Source organism: Rattus norvegicus, chromosome 19 (assembly GCF_021556685.1).
Source record: "Rattus norvegicus strain SHRSP/BbbUtx chromosome 19, alternate assembly SHRSP_T2T, whole genome shotgun sequence".
Classification (NCBI taxonomy): Eukaryota; Metazoa; Chordata; class Mammalia; order Rodentia; family Muridae; genus Rattus; species Rattus norvegicus.
In genome coordinates, this window is record NC_141552.1 from 32,928,152 (window position 1) to 32,947,425 (window position 19,274).

At 49.9% G+C, this 19,274-nt stretch overlaps 1 protein-coding gene and 1 long non-coding RNA gene across 3 annotated transcripts in view; one reads left to right on the top strand and one right to left on the bottom strand.

The window, feature by feature from the left end:
* Nod2 (nucleotide-binding oligomerization domain containing 2) overlaps positions 1 to 7,836 on the bottom strand; it is a 40,409-nt gene extending 32,573 nt beyond the window's left edge. Inside the window, exons 1-2 of one of the 2 annotated variants that reach the window (NM_001414911.2) lie at positions 7,791 to 7,836; positions 1,768 to 2,234 (exon numbers count right to left, since the gene is read on the bottom strand). In NM_001414911.2, the coding sequence (NP_001401840.1) occupies positions 1,768 to 2,226 (459 nt within the window). In that variant the 5' untranslated portion in view covers positions 2,227 to 2,234; positions 7,791 to 7,836. The remainder of the gene's footprint in view (positions 1 to 1,767; positions 2,235 to 7,790) is intronic. The other variant, XM_087594087.1, reaches the window with a different exon arrangement.
* A 119-nt stretch (positions 7,837 to 7,955) lies between these two features.
* Positions 7,956 to 15,277, top strand: LOC147999358 (uncharacterized). The gene is made up of 3 exons (XR_015643964.1): positions 7,956 to 7,983; positions 8,743 to 8,946; positions 12,396 to 15,277. It is a non-coding gene; the product is annotated as an uncharacterized LOC147999358 (long non-coding RNA).
* The last annotated feature ends 3,997 nt before the right edge of the window (positions 15,278 to 19,274 follow it).

Here is a 19,274-nt window from a genome sequence, read left to right on the forward strand (position 1 = left end):
TCACCTCTAAATCCTCAGAGGTGCTATCCACTGTCCCTTCCCTCAGCTCACTCCTTCATCTTCAGTGTTGGCTTTTGCTGTCTACTTGGCCTTCTGTCCGCCTGTCCTTCCTACCTTCCTTTCTTTTCTTTCGACACAGGCTTTAACATGTAGTCTTAGCTGGCCTGAAACCCACTGAGTCCTATGTTAAAGGCATCTGGCCACACTTCATTCTTTCTTGACATAAGAGTCTTTGCCCATTCAGCCTCTCTTCTTTCCAATAGGTCATAGCCCCCTCGGTCCTGCTGCAGCCAACAGACCTCGATTAGATCTTTCTTTCTGGCTAGCCACTGGTTGCTTCTTTGGCCTGTAGGTTATCCCATTTTCTTTTCTTGGACAGTCTAGATACTTTGGGTATTAACGCTCCCATGGGGGATAAGCATCTGGCTTCCTTCCTCAGATCCTTGGAGAATCCTCCCTGGATTCACTGCTGAGCACTACATCAAAGGTGATGAATTACGGTCTCACTTGGGTAGGTGAGCTGGTCCTATCCCCACAACCGATCACAGGAAGCACTGAGGATTTATTAATATGTGCTTTTGAATGCCAATGGAATAGAAGGTACACAGGGTCACACCTTCAGGCCCTGTGTGCAGGAATAAGAAGGCTAAGTCGTGCGTGTTCTGTGAAGACTTACCCGCCTCAAGCTGAACCCAGAGATGCTCATTGCATCTGCCCCAGGGGAATTTCCCCAAGCTCACCCCAAGGTCAACTCACCCATCCTCACGCTGACACGTAGTTCTAACAACTCATTTATTTCATCACCAAGTACTGACCAGACGCCTATCACATGTAAAGCTCTCAACACAGCAAGCTTCTGCACAGAATCAGGCATACGGTAAGCCTCATAGACTGTGGATTGATGGATGGATGGATGGATGGATGGATGGATGGATGGATGGATGGATGGATGGGTCAAGGCTAAAGCCTGCTGATTTCCCAGAACTGTAAAGTAGAATGTTACCATTTTCCATGTTCCACAGACAGCCTGAGGACCATTATTTACAGGAAAATAGAAGTTTCAGAGCTACCCAGGGATACTTTTCTGTCAGTGTGGTTTCTGTTGAATCATTGCATTTCAGGGACTAGTTCTAATGCTATTTCAATCTAAAATCCTAGGTGGGTGTTTAAACTATATTGGCACACAGTAGGCTACACGATTAAGTTCAGATTTAACGTAATGCAGAATTATTCTCCATCGATCTGTTGATGCGAAAGTCTGCAAGTACAGAGGGCCACTCAAACAGAAATGACAGCAGCCAGGGGCGGGTGGTGATGCCAGACACATCTCTAATTGGTATATGGGTGCTCAGGGAGCTCTCCCCCAAACCTGAGCATTGGAGGTGAGCAGTACCCTGCAGAGGAGGAAAGTGAGATGGGAGAAATGAAGGGCAGAGGTTAAGGCTGGGGTAGAACAAGAAGCCTCAGAAACAAACAAGAAAAAGAAGAAAGAAAAAGGAACAGATGGAGAGCTTAGGATGTGTTGTGGGATGTTCAGAAGCATCCAGTCATGCCGAATGCCGAACGCCGAACTGGCCTCGAACTGCATCATTCTGGCTACCGAGGCCAAGCCCTTGGCTGCCGCAGCAACTCTGACCTGCCTGGCCAACTGCGTGCGGGAAATCCCACCAACGGCGTTATTCCGTGGGACTGACTCTACAAGAGTCACAGTCTTGGTGGCTAAGCATCCTGCTCCTGTGGACTCTGCTGACACACGCCACGGCTTACCCTCTGGGATGATGTGAAGATTGGCAACCTGATCTCCTCACATTCGTACTGGCTCAGAAACCCCTCATCCCTTGCCAGCTCCAATATGGCTTCTACATGGCTGCAGAGCCTCCGTACAATTGCTGGCCGGTGACTCTGCAGGTCTCTGGTGGGATGAAGGGAGTGAACGTCCCAGCACCCTTGCAGTTCAAAGGTGTGACTGTTGGCCTGGGCCTCCTGCACAGCTTCGAAGAGCTTCTGACAGCCCCAAACACCCTTGTTGCAGACTGTGTCCAGCAGACGCCTGGCAGAATGGGAGAGAGGTTGCCCAGGGAGGCTGAGGCCCTCATAGTCCTCCCTGGAGAGCACATCCCAAGACAGCAGCCAGTCTAAGATGCTCTCAAAGCCCTCCAAGGACCCTGAGACCAACAGTGCCACCAGCTGGCTCCTCTGGGCCTGGAAGTCTTCCTGTGAGCACATGTCACAACCTGTAAGAGAGCAGGGAAGGCCACAGGTCAAGAAATGACTTCTCTAGAAGCCAGGCTACGGCTGTAGGGAGCAAACTATGCCAAGTCCAAGTGGGCCAGTTGTAGTCAGGCGCTGTTCCCAAAGTCAGGCCCCAGTATATCAAGAAGCTAGCTGCAGTTTCCATGGGTTTAAAGTATCCAAACATTTAAATCCTCGAGTCTCTGGTCTCCCATACCCTGTCTCGCACCACAAGGCAGAGCTGACAGGAGAAGTCGGCTTCTGAGGATCAGTCCCCTCCTAGGCAGGGTCATGGGCTCTACCAGAGACTACGCTCAGTCATACAACTTTGGAACCACTGGATCTAATAAGTTCACCCTAAGTGTCTTACTGAAAGATTTCCTTTCTCAGTCTCAACTGCGAGAAAGCAGGTGCTGTGTCAGTCCCATCTACAAAGAGGGAAACCAAGGCATGTGGGAGGGAGATTTTGCAGCTAAGAAAGATAGGGCCAGGGTTTGAACCCAAGCAGTGGGACTTCTTGCCTGATGCAAGCCTTTGCCTGTCTCTTTGGTATTCCCATAGGCCTTCAGTCCTGCCTCTGTATATAACTACTTACTGCTCCATGAGTAGAGCTGGGGCTTACTGTAAAGATGCCAATTCCAGCAAAAATGGGATGTCATAGTGCACACAAAGTTGGTTCAGAGCCCACTGGTATGCTACTCATTGGTAGTAACACACACGCGCGCCCACACACACACACACACACACACACACACACACACACACACACACACCCCATATCCCTGACCAAAGGCCCTGGCTCCTTCCTATGAATTCAGCAACGAACACTGCACACTGCCCTGCTGCCACAGTCCTCAGGAGCTCGGTGAGGAAGAGACTATCAGAAACTTCAAGCATGGAGATCCCTAAGCAACAGAGAAAAATCTCAGCGGGCCAGTTTGTAATCGCCTCCGGGCTGGGACTGTGCCCAGGGAAAAAGAAAGCGAAAGAGTATTAGGCAAGGAGGAAGCAGAAGAAAGGCTCTGTTTCAAAATCTTGGACATTCTAAGATGTTCGAGGAGACGGGTGGGGGCAGCTGGAAACGGCCTGGGGAGCTCAGGTCTTTGCTGTAAGACCTGCCATCTTCCTCTATGGCAGGCACACTGCAGGCTAGGACTCCTTCACTCTGACACCCCTAAGCTTGCAAAGCAATGAGCTCACTGGAAGCCCTGGGGATGTTAACTCCAAGCCCAGTCAGGGAAGGCTGGGGCTAGAATGCTCTGGGATGATCCACAATCACTAAGTCAACACCACATTGTTAGCATGCAGGCTGGAGGCCTGGGGCTGGCCGGAAGAGGCAGTGAAGCTACCTGAACATCTGACAGCTCGGGAGAGAAGGTATCCCAATCGTGGAGGCCACTGTAAACCAGGAGCTGAGAGTCTTCACTGGCCAAGCAGGTCACCTGAGCCCTGTGCTCAGCCCAAGCAGAGGAGCCAAGGATGGGGAAGAGGCAGACGACAGCAAGGGGCAGCATGAGCTGGGGTCAAGTCGTGGGCTGAGTCTCAACTATGCAAACCTGCCTCGGTCCTGAGAAAAGTAACCACTGGCCCTTCCTACCCAGAGGAAAACAGAGGTGAGGTCAGCACTCTTGCCTGAGGCCTGAGGTGCAGCCAGGGAGTGGTGGAGAATGAAAAGAACTAAGTTTGAATGGCCCACCTCACTTTGCCTAGAGAATGCTGGGTAAGATGCCTACTGCTTCCTCCTTCTACAAAGCACATGAGTCAAAAGCCCAGAGGAGTTGCACAGGCAGTCCCTGATCTGGCCAACCCACCCAAGGGGAAATCCCAAAAACCTGAGCAGGAAGCCTGAGGTGGCAGGCCAGCACACAGAACTTGCTAGTTCGTGGCAGTCCTGGCACAAAACCTGGTACATCTACACTGGCTTTCACTCAAAGACTCTGGTGACATGAGGTGTCTCCAATAAATGTGCTTTCCCAGACGGAAACAGCTGTGAGGGAGCAGAAGCCCTCCGCCCTCCGCAGACATGTTAAGAGCCTATCAGATGGAGCTGGGGATTTAGCTCAGTGGTAGAGCGCTTACCTAGGAAGCGCAAGGCCCTGGGTTCGGTCCCCAGCTCCGAAAAAAAGAACCAAAAAAAAAAAAAAAAAAAAAAAAAAAAGAGCCTATCGGATACTCAAACCATCCACACCCTGACAATGACATCAGCCATGTGGATACAGGTGGGGTGAGGCAGGAAGGCCATGTATGTGGTTTGGTACTCTGTCTTCTACTGCAGTTGGAAATTCCCATCTTGCCAGTGTCTGCAGACACAAGGCACGACATATCCCCAAAGATCAATTCTGCCAGTCCCCTGCCTCTTAGAAGGCCAAGCCCCTATCTCATCCCAAACAGCTGGAAAAGAAGGTCTGGTCTTGGTACTGTCCTCCAGAGCAGCCAGGAAGTTCTCCATTCGTTAGTCCCAGAAACCTGTCCTTGTCCTACCTGGTCAGACTTGCTCTCCCCAGGCTAAACACATTGCTTTGTCACCCTTGTCTTCTCTACCAGGTCACTGCCACCTTGGGGTCACTCTTAGGCTCTGCAAGATGCAACCCAAACAAAGGGGTCACCTCCTTTCTGAAATAAAGGGCCAAAGGTATCTTCAAAGGTTCCTAGTCCCCAAGCCCACCTTTCCTTCTTAGCACTTCCTTCCTGTCCAGGATCATAGGTAGCCTGGTTTTCATGAAGTCCCTAGTTGAGGACTTAGTTTGCAGTGCCACGGGCCTACTGCAGACTGGAGCAGAAGGGAAGCATCCAGGGGAGAGGGAAATGTGACCCTGAACTGTCCCAGCCCTGGCTGGCTAAGCTTTCTCTGGGGCACTAACTAACCCCACTCTCCTGCTCCAACTCTGAATTGCTTCTCAGGGAACCAGTTCCCATCAGAGCACCAACAGACTAATCTATCCTTCCTTTCCATTCTCCCTTGTCCGGACCTGAACTGCCATTCCCAAGTCCACACTCCAACTCCTTCCCCCTCCATGATTTCCAGTTGTTCTGTTCCCCACCTTCCTTTCTGTCATCAAGGGCATTCTTTCACCCTGCTCCCCCTCCTCCCTGGAGCACTCTGCTCACCCTCCTCCCTGGAGCACTGCTGCTCACCCTCCTCCCTGGAGCACTGATGCTCTCCCTCCTCTCTGGAGCACTGCTGCTCCCCCTCCTCCCTGGAGCACTGCTGCTCACCCTCCTCCCTGGAGCACTGATGCTCACCCTCCTCCCTGGAGCACTGATGCTCTCCCTCCTCCCTAGAGCACTGATGCTCCCCCTCCTCCCTGGAACACTGCTGCTCACCCTCCTCCCTGGAGCACTGCTGCTCACCCTCCTCCCTGGAGCACTGCTCCAAAAGTCATGAAGGATTTCTCTGATACTCCACCCCACTTCCCACTCTCCTTCCTTCTAGCCACTCTGTCTCCAAGTGGTTCCTAGTCCTGTCCCCCATCCCCCACCACCACCACCACCACCAAGAACTGAATTACTGACGCTTCTCTGCCCACAGGCCCAATTCCCAACTGTGTGATAACAATGACTGAAATGTTACTGGGAGCTATTCAGCATCGAGTGGTGCGTACCAGCATCTCCAAAAGACAAATACAAAATCAATCACTGGATCTCCTTCCTAACAGCACCCCTCCCAGACGACGGCGGCCCCAAACGCTCAGTCAGGCTTGACTCTGCCTCTCTCCAGTATCACAGACTATACACCCAACCTTCAACAGACTCCAAGTCTAAAAGCCATATACCATGATGTAAGCTCTACAGCACCCTCATAGTTCCCTCATCTGCCATGAATCTCCATCTCTGCCTCACAACTAGATGAACCCCGCCAGACCCTAAGTCAGAGCAGGAGCTGTTCACAGCTCCCACATGGTCAAAGTGAAAGCCAACAGCTTTTATAGAGTGACCTCAAGCCCAATACAAGAGATTTCAGCTGCCACCTCTTTCCTCCTAACCACCCCCCACTCCCCCACCCCATTTCCACCCTGCCGTAGCTCCTGGCCTGCTCCTTACTCTCAGAACAAGGAAGCCTGCTCTGGTCTGTCATGCTCCTGCTTTTCACACACACACACACACACACACACACACACACACACACACACACACAGCTTTCTCTATCCCCCAAGATAGTCACATGACTTGCCTATCACCTCCTTAAGATTTTGTTCAGTAGTGACTGTCTCAGAGGTGCCTTCCTCTGCTATGCAAAACCCTAGTCCCCAAGCCCTGTCCCAGCTTCTTCTCCCCACAGTATTTCCTGTCATCTGAGATGGCAGGTGTTAGCGGGATGTAGTCACCATAACCCTGTGTATCACCCAGGGCACAGATGGGGTCTGCATGAGTTGAGGGTGGGTTTATTCCACCCAGTGTGGGGAGGTAGCTGTGGAACCAGCGAGCAGAGATTGCAAGGCACACACTTTGGCCAAACAGGTATAGAAGCCACTTTGTTAACAATAAGTTCCTGTTCACTGGGCCACTCTGCAATGCTGACCTGGGTGGGAGAGAGGGGGCAAGATGGAGCCAGTGCCAGCTTGGAGCTGCATGTAGAGGCCAACTGGCATCAAGTGGCCAAGAAACCAGGAGCTCCAGTGACCTCACAACAGACTAAGACAGAGCCAATGAAGCTGACTCTTTGGTCTTCTTCACCAAGAGCACAGAGATGGGGATGGGGCTTTTCCCCTCCAGGATAACAACCCTGGGTGAGATCCCAGAAAGCCAATGCCCCCATCCCAGGCCAGGACCTTGCAGGTTCTAAAAAAGACACAGAAGTCAGAGCTTCAGCCAGCTCAGACCTATCCAGAGGCTTGGGAGCTGGCTTGTCCAAAGACAGCACCAAAGGCTTGAAAGAGAGCCAAGCAAAAGGCTGAGCGCTTAGCTGGCATTGGGCACGGAGGTGTGGGTCTGTCCGGGCAGGAATAGGGTTTGATCCCAACTCCCACACTCACAAATGAGTAACGGTAAGCAGGAGGCTGGGGCAAGGATTATGAAGCAGCAGCTGGGGTTAGAGAGTATTTCTGAAGGCTAAAAGAGAAACTGAGGCCTACAGAGAAGGGGGTGGAGGGGGGCAACTGAACCAGGAATAGTTCCTGCTAAGACCCAAAGCAGGCTTTTCTCCCTCTGGGTAAGGACCTCACCTGCAAGTTTCCCTCCAATGTCCCAGCCATCCACAAATCAAAGCCTCCCCTCAGACTTCAAAGGATCCTGGGGGCTTCAATGTGCTTCCTATACCCTCTTCTTTCTCTGTTACCAAAGCTGGCCAAGACTCCCCTCAAGACACCCTTTCCTTTTACAGCCTATCTACTCTGTCAACGCTTCCAGGAGAAACAGAGTCCCTTCCAGAAGCTCAGACATGCCAGTTCCAGAACCAATTAACAAGAGTCCTGAGGATGGGACTTGTGACGGTCGTCACCTCCACAGCAATAAGCGCTGTCCTCCGGGAGTCCTCAAACTTCCCCCAGAAAACCGTCCTTTCCACACATCCACCCACCCTGATCACCCGCAGACCACAGAATCAGAAAGCAGGCACTCACCGCCAGCTGCTGCGCAGAGGTTCCTCAGACAGCCCGGTAGTGACTCCAGGGAGGCATTAGAACTCCCTCAATGATCTCGCCCCGCCCATCGCCCCGCCCATCGCCCCACCCACCCAGTGACCCCGCCCACTCTGGCAGGCTGGGAAGGGCGGCCACACCCCTCCTGATTTCCCTCTAGGTACCAGTGAGACAGGTATCCGGGAATAAGAGGCCTGCCTGCTGTGCTTTATGTCCTGCCCTTGGGGACCCGTTTCAATCCGAAGGGAACCATAGAGTCCTGGGAACAAGCTAGGAAAGCCCTCGGTGTCAGTAGGAACCGACGCACCCTCCCTGGGATCTGTAAGCCCTTAGTCAGCTACAGTTTTAATGGAGACATTCCCAGAAGGCTATGCTGGGTGGTGTTAGGGCATTTAAAGTTCCTCTTTTCCCCTTGGTTGTCAGTCCCATGCAAGCTGAGGAGGGAGGTCAAAGTGTAACAGCATTTGCCTACTAAGTAGCCTCCTAGGCTGGGCTCTGACACATCCTAATTAGAGCTGCTCGAGAGAGTTGTTTAGTTTCCATTACAGTCTCTTGATTTTATAACTTCCCATTCTTAATGTTACTTCTAAAAGTCTTGAGCACGAAGTCTCATTTGAGAGAGAGAGAGAGAGAGAGAGAGAGAGAGAGAGAGAGAGAGAGGAGCAGAGCATGGTCAAACAGGCCGGGTTCTATGGGAAGGAGAAGCTGGGGGAGGGAAGCCCAGGAGCTGGAGAAGTTTAGTGTCAGGGAGTAAGGTGGGAAGATCAGTGGAGAGCTACAGATATTGATTGAGGGAGCCTGGAGGCCAGCATGCTCTTCGGGGCTTTAGTATGCTAATAGATACTTCCTTTAGCCTTTTGTCCGGGCAGTTTCTTTTGAACCTGACACTTACACTTAAGTCTGATCGCGGTAACTCCCTCAACCCCACCTGCAGAGTACTACTCTTGTCCCTGATTTAGGGATGAAGAAAATGAAGCCCAGGAAGGCTCATTAGCCTATCCACGAAGTGAAAGCATCATCAGGGTGTGCTCCAGACCTCAGGTACCAAAGGCTGTGCATTAACCACTGCCTCGCACCGCTTCCAGTTACGTACCTGTGTCCCTGAGTCAGCTGAGGTGGCAGCGGCTGCATTTAGAAGGTAAGGTCCTGCCTAGGGAACGGTCCTGTTGGTGTTCAGTGCTGTCTACAGGGTGTTTGTTTTTAATAGATTTTCTCTATGGATGAAATAACCCAATGCAAGTCAAACTAAAAGTAGGGAAGGTTTATTTGGGGGCAGCTCTCGAGCAGGTTCACTGATACCGATGGGGCCAGGGAAATTGCCACACCGACCAGGAGGGAATGGGGTGGGGTGGGGGCAGAGAGATAAGAGGAAAGAGAATGCATAGGCAGGGAGAGAAAAATGGAGAGAGAGAGAGAGAGAGAGAGAGAGAGAGAGAGAGAGAGAGCGCACAAAATGTCTGGATTATATGGGGAAGAGCCTCTGGGGAAGGGGAAACCCACCCCCTGGGCTGGAGAGTTCAGGGTAGAGGATGGGTATTCCAGCCATACCCTGTAATGGGCGGGAACTGAAGGATGCTGGGAGAACCTGGAGACCAAATCCACTTTGACATGTTAAATAGATACCTTAGCTGCTTGTTGCCTTTGAAACTGTTTGAAGCCCGACAGTTTTCCATTTTAAATTGTTTACATGTATTTATTGTCTGTGGCTATTATGTACGTGGATGCATATAAGTCTTGGCACACGAGTGGAGATCATGGGTCAACTTGGAGTTCTCTTTTCACCACATGGGGCCCTGAGGATCAAACGCAGACTGTCGGGCTTAGCAGCAAGCACCCACTGAGCCATCTCGTCGGCCCCAACTTTTTGGAAGTTGTTTGGAGACAGGGTACAGTGTAGCCCAGGTGGACCAGGAGGAGGCTGAGGCTGAGCTTGAAGACCTAGGATTACAGGCCTGTGTGCCTCGGCCACCCCAGTTTTTCCTGTTTAAATGGTGCCGGGGATAGAACCCAGTGCCTCTCATATGCTTGGCCTGAACTCCACCCACCGACCTACACTTCCAGCAATAGCAGTTGTCCTCACAAAGTAGACTGTGTTAGTTACATTTTGTGTTACTGTGACCACAATATCTGAAAGAAACAAGAGAGGTAAACTTTCTTTGGGATCACAGTTTCAGGAGGGGGAACCATCTATCATGGGGTAGAGGCTGGGGGAAAGCATGGTACAAACCTAGTTCATGGCAGAAGAAATGTATGGCAGAGACCAGGAAGCAGAGAGTTACAGGAATCAGACAGGAACCAGGCCAGGCATACCCTTCAAAGGCCTGCCCATAGTGAACCATTTCTACCAGCTGGCCCTCACCTTCTAAAGGCTCTGCTGTAGAGAGAATCTCCTGTGTACCATGTAAAAGCATCACCTGTCCAAAAAAAAAACCAACCAACCAACCAAACAAACCTATGGCCAATGAACTGAAGCAGGAAATAGGAGGTGGGACATCTGGGAGAGAGAATTCTGGGAATACATGTGAGGGATTCACCCCAGAATGCTGAGGAGACAGACATAAGAAGATGAGGCAGGAAACCAGCTACATGGCTGAACTCAGGTTAGAATAAAAGGGATAACTGAGTTATGCGCTAGTGAGAAAACAGGCAAAAGCTTATAGCCTAAGTATTTATTAATAAATAATTTGTCTCAGAGTCATTATTTCAGGAAACTAAGTGGATAGGAGGAAAAGCATGAAATGACTCTGCAGTTTTATGAAATAGCGCCACCAGCTGGACCCAGTACTGAAACCATGAACCTATGGGGTATTTTATACTCAAACCATAATGCTGATTGACAAGTAGAACCTAGAAAACTCCACCTGACTCACGACCCACACTCTACTCCCAACCTAGGAGCAAAGTTTTGGGATTGAATTGGCTAGTTTTGTCAGCTTGACACAAGCTAGAGTCATCTGAGAGGAGAGAAGTTCAATTGAGAAAATGCCTCCATAAGACCTAAATATAGGGCATTTTCTTAATTAGTGAATTAATGTGGAAGGGCCCAGCCCTTCTATGGAAGGGCCCACTATGGGTGGTGCCATCCCTGGGCTGATGGTCCTGGGATCTTTAAGAAAACAAGCTGAGCAAGCCATGGGGAGCAAGCCAGTAAGAAACATCCCTCCATGGCCTCTGCATCAGCTCCTGCCTCCAGATTCCTTCCTGCTTAAATTCCTGTCCTTGCTGCTTTTGATGATCAACAGTTATATGGAATTATGAGTGAACTAAACCCTGTAAGGGAGTGTTTTTGGTCAGGAATCTGCATGTGAAGACTGAAGATCCAGTTCCCCAATTGGTTTCTTGATCAATCAATAAAGATGCTAGCAGCCAATGAGCTGGGCAAAATAGGCGGGACTTCAGTTTTCCCACAGGCAGGGTAGCAGACACAGGAAAAGAGTTTCACTGTGTTTCAAAGGGAGAAAGAGCCACTAGCCATGTGAGATCCAGGGTGGAGTGGCCATTGGCTGCTTCTTCAGCTGGCCCGGGATAGTAGGAGGGAGATTTGAAATCAGATTAAGCTGAGGGCAGATTTAGGGTGCTGAGCTGGGAGAGAAAAGAAGGGTGCAATAGCCAGAAAGGGCTTGGAAGAGGCTGGCCATCGAATGAAAGCAATATAAAAATAAGCGTGTGTGTGTGTGTGTGTGTGTGTGTGTGTGTGTGTGTGTGTGTGAGAGAGAGAGAGAGAGAGAGAGAGAGAGAGAGAGAGAGAGAGAGAGAGATCCACTGATCTGAGGGAACCTATGCAGGGTTGGTAGCACGGTCCACCCAGAACGTAAAGCAGGGTAGCAAAAACTAGGCCCTACAAAACCCTTTCTAAACAATGTTGCTTTTGGTCATAGAGTTTCATCACAGCAATAATAACCCTGTCTAGGACAGGGATGTATCCTCCAAGTGTCTTCAGAATACAGCCACTTCTTACTGCAGAGCAATTGCCTCTGGGTTGACACGTCTCATCTGGGAGAGAAAATCCTTAAGACTCCTTAAGTGCTCTAATGAGAGGTCAAACATTCCATCCTTTCAGGGAAGCACACCTTTCAGGTGGCACACACAAACACTCCGGACGCAGGAGGAGGAGGAATCTCTGAGTTCCAGGCGACCCTGGTCTACAGAGCAAATTCCAAGACAGCCAGGGCTACACAATGAAACCCCTCTTGAAACAAAACAAAAATAAAGCAAAACTGATTCAGGATCTTGAGGAATAGTGGCCATGAAAAGCTTAGGGCCAGGCATGGTGGTATACATCTTTAATCTCAGGAGCAGAAGCAAGCAGATCTCTGAGTTCAAGGCCAGCTTGGGACAGAGCAAGTTCCAAGTAGAGAAAAGCTTAAGTCCAGGCATGGTGGTACACACCTTTAATCCCAGAATTCAGAGAATGCAGATCTCGGAGTTCAAGGTCAGTCTAAAAAGCAAGTTCCAGGACAGTCAAGCTTAGGCAGTGAAGGAGTTAGAAGACAGAAAGCTGGTGATAATGTAATAGAACAAGGGGCCATGTTCCAATCCCAGTAAGCAGCAGAACCTGACGTTTTGGCTAAATGGCTCTGTCTTTAGAATCAAGAACAGAAGAGACTACTGGGACAACTGATGCTGGTTAGCTGGTGCTAAGAAATTACCAGTGATTAGGAAGAGACCAGCATCACAGAGGTAAAATCTTCTGAGAAGTGTTTTCTGGAAGCACAAAGAAGCTGTGTTCCAGAGATAGCCAAGGATAGCCGTGTGTGCAGCTGAACTTGGTAATGCTTAAGAATCACCCAGGTGGTCCTGGTTTTGGAGGCATAAAGGAGTCCTGGAGAGCAGCTGAGGCTTGGCACAGTGTGAGGCCAGGGATGGTCACTGGTGAAGGTGTATGGGAAGAAGTTGGGGCTTGGCACCATGGAGAGAGCCTATGAAAGCCTTAGAAGACGTCAGTGAATTAGCAATGCCAGTACCATGGGATGATCACCAAGAGTTACAGCAGCTGTGGGCCAGACCCTGGAGTGCTACAGAGGGCAGAGCTGGAGAAGTGATCCAAGCCCTTTGGAGGAGCCCAGAAGAACAAGTATGGATCCCAGACATTGGCACAAGAAGCTGTTAAGTTGTAGTTGCCTTGGATACCCCACGATGTTAGAGATGTCAGAGCCATCAACAAAGCTGTCAACAAAACAGGAGTGAGAGATCTGAAGAGCACTTCGACCACAGACATGGGATACAGAATTTGGAGTTTGCCCCCTGGCTTTTAGTCTTGCTTTGGTCCAGTATTTCCTCACTATGTCATTTTGGAATGATAATGTATATCCTATGTTGTTGGAGGTATGGGATTTTTTTTTTTTTTTAGGAGATTACAATTAAGAGATTGTATGAGTCTCCAAAGAGACTTTGAACTTTGGACTTTTAACATTGTTGAGACTGTTGCAGACTACGGGACTTTTGAGGCTGGAGTAAATGTGTTTTGCATTATGCTACAGCTAGGCATGCCCCACCCCCACCCCAACCCCGAGACTCAGTGGTTGAACAAGCCTATGGGGACCAGGAAGAAGTAGCACTATTAGGAGGTGTGGCCTTGTTAGAGGAAGTGCCACTGTGGGGACAGACTTGAGAGACCCTCCTCTTAGCTGCCTGGAAGTCAGTCTTCTCTGTGTGGCTTTCACAACAAGATGTAGAACTCTCAGCTCTTCTAGTGCTATGCCTGCCTGGATGCTGCCATGCTTCCCCCCATGATGACAATGAACTGAACCTCAGAACCTGGAAGCCAGCCCTAATTAAATGTTGTCCTTTATAAGAGTTGCCTTGGTCATGGTACCTGTTCACAGCAATGGAACCCCTAAGAACCCCTATCCTTACCTTGGTCTGTCAGTAGTTCTCCGAGTGAGGAGATGTTTATTCACTCTCCTCAAGAACAGTATCACACAGTGCCGGGACCCAGATCTCCACTTCTTATTTAGGTTGTATAAGCCCTGCTGGCCATTCTCCATTTCTCCATGCCTCCTGCAGCATTTCCTTAATGAAGGCAATCCCGGCAAGTCTCTTTCAAAAAGTCAAATTATATCACTCTTCAGATGAGGATGTTTATCACACTCAAAGTAGCAGCCAACATACTTACAGTGTCCTTATAACTGCCATGTGACCCCTGGCGCTCTCTCTCTCTGACCTTGCGATAGTCAATGTTGGTAAACTTGACTGAATTGAGACCATCCGGACACAGCACATTTCTGGGTGTCTGTGAGGATATTTCCAAAGAAGACTAGGTGAACCGAGTGGGAAAGACCTGTCCTAAAATGAGCAGTGTTGCCTACTAGGGCAGAACAGTAACAGCCAGAGGATCAGTCGAGACAGCCCTTTGTGGCCTCTTGCTCTGGCTTTCACTCCTAAGATAAAGAAACAGGTTCCCAGAGACTACTGGCTTCCTCCAGTGGGCCAGCTACAAGAGCAGGAGCTGCTGGTCAAACTCCTACCCTTCTGCCCCTTTTATTTACTGAAGAAAGGATATCCTTCATTGGCTACATCCCACAGCCCCATGGGACTCTCCTTGCGCTCTTAGTTGTGAGGAGAGCTGTGCCTATGTCGTGCACCGTCAGCTTAGCTGGCTTTCCATTCCAGATGGTGTTCCCTGCATGTCCTTCTCTCCTTCCAGACCAGGGGTTCTGGAGGATCAAGGAACCCAGTGGTCATTGATGACCTCTGCCTCTGGCGCAGGCATGACCCAAGCTTGCTGTTGAGTGACTTACTGAAAGGTGGACAAGTTCAGTCAGGCACTTGCTACTGAGCTGTCTCAAACCTAGAGGGCGCAGTATGTCTGAGTGTCCCGAATGGCTTCTGTCCACACTCCAGTCTCACCTCACAATCAGAACCAGCATCCTGACAGCACCCACCCAGTCTTCTGTCCTAATGCATCCCTGAGCTCATCCATAAACTGGGAAGGTTCTGCTGTGTGACCATGACCTGGTCTGAGTGGCTAAATCGTCCTCAGATCCTCCTCAGTTTGTTTTTCACTTGCTTGCTTTGTTTTAAGATGCATTTGTTGTATTTTGTGTGTAGAGATATTATATGTGCACCCCATGCATACCTGGTATGATGGACCCTCTGGAACTGGAGTTAGAGCTGTGAGCTGCCGTGTGGGTGCTGGGAATTGAACCCAGGTCTCCTAGGGGAGCAACCAGTGCTGTTAACCACTGAGCCATCTCTTCAGCTCCTTCCCCTCGGTTTTACTCATTGACATCCTAACCGCTGAGGGGCTGAGATGATCCTGGCTTGAAGTCCATGTAGCACAGCTGCCTCTAATGGGTCCTCAGCAGACACCCAGTCTGCAGGGGTCTTGACCTTAAGACTTGCCAGCTTCTAGAACCATAGGAAATAAACTCCTGTCATTAACAAACCATGTGGTCTGTGGTAACTTGTTACAGCAACAAGGGTGACCTAAAAGCATCAGACCCTAATAAACAGAAGCTAGCTCTCCCACCCAAGCTTCTCCCCTGACTCCTCCTTGAGGCCCTTCTTCTCCCTTGTCCTTGATGCTTCTGGAAGCATCTTCATTTACAGATTCCATTTTGACAAGGTAAATATTCCACCACCCGACAGAGTGTTTGAGAAAATGGTTCCTCTCCAGGCATGGTGACCCATGACTTAAATCCCAGCACTCATGATGCACGGGCAGCAGATCTCTGTGACATCAAGGCCAGCCTGGTCTACAGAGCGAGTTACAGGACAGACAGGACTACATAGTGAGATCCTGCTTCAAAACACCGAAGAAAACAAAAGGAAAAAAGAAGACCAGTTCCCTGCCTCTACCTTGAATAATTTTCCTCAGGGAGTGGTGCCCCTGCATCTGCATGGCCTGGAATAAGAGCAAAACGCCCCAATGTCAGCCCACGCCTGCCTGCTCCCAAGTGGTCATCATGTCTCCACCACAGAACAGGCTGCATGAGAAAAGCTCTGTGGGCCCCACTTCACAGCAAATCCTGACATAGATCAAAAGACCACCCATCCTGGGCTTAAGGGGAGACCAGGAGGCTCCACACAGGGTCAGGCTCTTTAAACCCCCGGGGTGCAGAAATAAGGGCAGCACCTAGTCCTTCCTGTGGTAGCTCAGTGTAGCCATGAATGCAGTCAGCAACACACTTGGTCCGCAGCCCCAGTGTAAAATCCTGTGGTAATGATAACCTTTGAAATCTTTTTAAAAGGCTCATTGCCCATGCGCAGCTGCAAGAAAATGTGAGTAACCAGGTTTTAGGTCACTTTGCAAAACACCTCAGCAGCTCACATTTCTTTGGCAAACCTGGAGAGGTCCTCCTCAGGGGTCATCAATTTCTTTTAATCTCTCAAAAGACAATTTCAGGATTATAGTCTCTGAGCATGCTCAGTACCTGAGGTTGTGGTAAGCAGCTATTCATTCATTCATTCATTCATTCATTCATTCATTCCATTCGAGGCATTGGGGCTTGAATAAGCAGTCATTTCTGGTGCTGCATTATTTCCCAATGCAAAGTACTTGCACAGAAAAAATACTGGTTTAGATCCGATGCCCTCTTCTGGTGTGTCTGAAGACAGCTACAGTGTACTTACATATAATAAATGAGTAAATCTTTAAAAAAAAAATACTGGTTTAATCTCCTTGCCAATCAGAGGGGCGGTGGCTGGCCCAGCAGTACACTGAGTCAGGCCAAGTTGGAGCCGCAGCTCCATTCATTTTCTGCATCCTCTCACCATTCATTAGCCTGCCCATGTGCTGTCACACAGCAGTGACCTACTGAGCACCCTCTAAGTGTGGGCATTGGGCTGAGTGCTGGGGACAGGCTGCCAATATGGGCACAGCTCCCTGCCATGGTGGTGTTTAAGACAGTAAGTAAAAACAGGCATGTCAACAATGGTAGATGGCATGAAGTCAAGGGCAGGCTGCCTGGAGAAGGAAGCAACACGGAGACAGACAGGAAGCTGCGAGCCAAGGGAAAGAAAACCCCACACGGAAAGAACCTGAAGAAGGGTATTTCCAGGAAGGAAACTCCTAGACAGGCAAGTCTTTGCACCTCCACCATGCTCCAGCACGTTTCAGCATGGCTGTGCTAAGGGCAGCAAGGGATGCTGGGAGGGGAACGGTGAAGTTGGGAGGGAAGACAAGTGGCAGGGGAGAGGGTGAAGTTCAGGTTGGCTCTGAATGTGGTGCGACACCACTGATGGATCAGAGCAGGAGAGATACTCTCTAACTTTGGAGTCCAGATGGCAGAATGTCCCCCCTTTTGACTCTATGGTGCCCACCTCTCTTCATCTAGCCTTGGTATCGCCACTGTTGTGAACAGGGATACCCACTGTTCTTTCCTGGTCCACCATGATCTTCTCTGTTACAGAATGAATATGCCCTCTCAGACTTCGGCAAGCCCTAACACAATGTGATGGCCCTGACAGATCTTTAGGAAGTGACTAGATTATGATGTGAAGCCCTTATGGGACTATGTCCCTTAAAAAGGAGACCACTGAGATTCCTCTAGCCCTCTGCTAAGCATGGTCCATCCACAAACCAGGAAATATGCCCTCACTCAAACACTGGATTTGCCATCATCATGATCTTGAATGTCCCAGCCCCCAGAACTTTAGGACACAAACTTGGTTGTTTAAACCACTTAGCATAGGACATTCTGTTATGGCAGCCAACTGGACAAGACCAAGCCCTTGCCTGTTCTCCTCTCCCTTCAGGTTCTGGGATTCAGAGAAAAAACAACACCCAGCCGATGACAAGTCTCCTGGTCACACGGCCCAGTTGTGTTCCTCCAACAGAATCTGGGCACACCTCCATGTCAGGTGCTTTCCAAATACTGGGCCCTAACCCCAAAAGAGGAAGCAGTGGCTGTTACACTATTCCCCTGTGTTTGCTAAGTGTTGTGATGAGCTCATGGGGGTTGGAGAAGAATGCAGAGCCCGCTGTGGCACCTCAGATTTCAAGCCTGGGCAGAGACAGGGCAAGAAACTGGAAAAATGCATGGTAGGAAGAGGAAGGCCAGAGGACCACACCTCTCTGCAACCTCCTTCTCCTACCACACTGGGCCCTCTGCCAGGCAACATGAGGCAGAGGCAAACGAGACACGGCCCTTGCAACCAGGACTAGCAGGCTAGAGGCACACCAGACACAGTCGTTGTCTCCAGCCCTTGCCAAAACCAAATTCTATGGATAGGTATGCTCTTGGTATGACAGTGATGGTGGTGCAGAGTGCTAGGATCGGCTGACATTTTCATAAACGAGACCAATAGTTAGACAGATGCAGATGCCCTGAGAAGAAAGGCAAACTGTGAGGATTTTAGTATGCCATCAGTTGCCAGCCCTCACACGCTCAGCGTGACACCGTCAAGTGTTCCGTGCATCTTGACTCATCTTAAGCTTCCTGAGGGCCCATGGGGTTGAGGCAGATGCAAATAAGGGTGAACCTTCTGTGACAATGAAAAGCAAGATTGATTTAGTCGAACATGGTAGATGGTAACTATTCATCACAAGATCCGTTAAGTGCAAGTGGGAGCCTCAGGAGGAAAAAGATTAAGAAGCACAAAGGAACGGCCGTGGCCTATCTGCAGCCATTAACGTAATTCAATAAAAGACAAAGCAATGGACTCCAACAGAGAAGACACAGGTGGGAAACAGGCCTGTGAGGAGATGTCTACCATAATTATCCTTTGTGGGATTCAATGCTGTAAGCTATGAAGTGACGCCCCTGCCCACACTGTAGAATGTGTGGCCGACTTCAAGAAGTATGGGCCATGTCGGGGATCGAGAAGGTGCAGTGTGGCTCATTCACAGCCAGGGAATGCATGATGTCTACCCGGGCAGTGCCCTGGCCCAGTCCCATGGAGTTGGAGACTCTCTTTCTCAAAAACCTGGTAGGGTCCCCTCAAACAGTCACACAGACTTGACTAAATGCCTAAGAATTGGACCAGCAGCAGGGATCATCCTGACACCCTAGAAACAGCACAAACAGACGTCACGGCTTCAGAAAGGAAAAGCAGAGACATGCTCAAATAAAGTAACAATAGGAAAATATAAAACTCAACAACCAACACACACACACGTGCACACACACGCGCACATGCACATACATACCACTAACTTCTACACACATAAATACTGAAGGAAAGCAAGACACCAAAGATCTTGACTAGTGTACATGGATTGAGGTACATAAAACTCAAAAGTGAGTAAAACAGATCTCAAGTGTTGAGGATCTATTCTACGGTGTCAAGTTTATGGAGAAGGACTGACACGAAGGCCCACCTTTGTAGATAGAGTTATGGATCCTGCATCCGCCTAGCCACAGGGCTCTGCTGCTTGGCGAGGCAGGGTGCAAGAGTTGACTGTGTTTATCCCACGCCATCGCCAGGTGGGTGTCAGGCTGTAGGGAAGCCCCCGGACACCACTCCACTCCGGGGATGGGGGTGGGGGTGGGAAATGGCAGTCTGAGACATGGGACAAGGCCG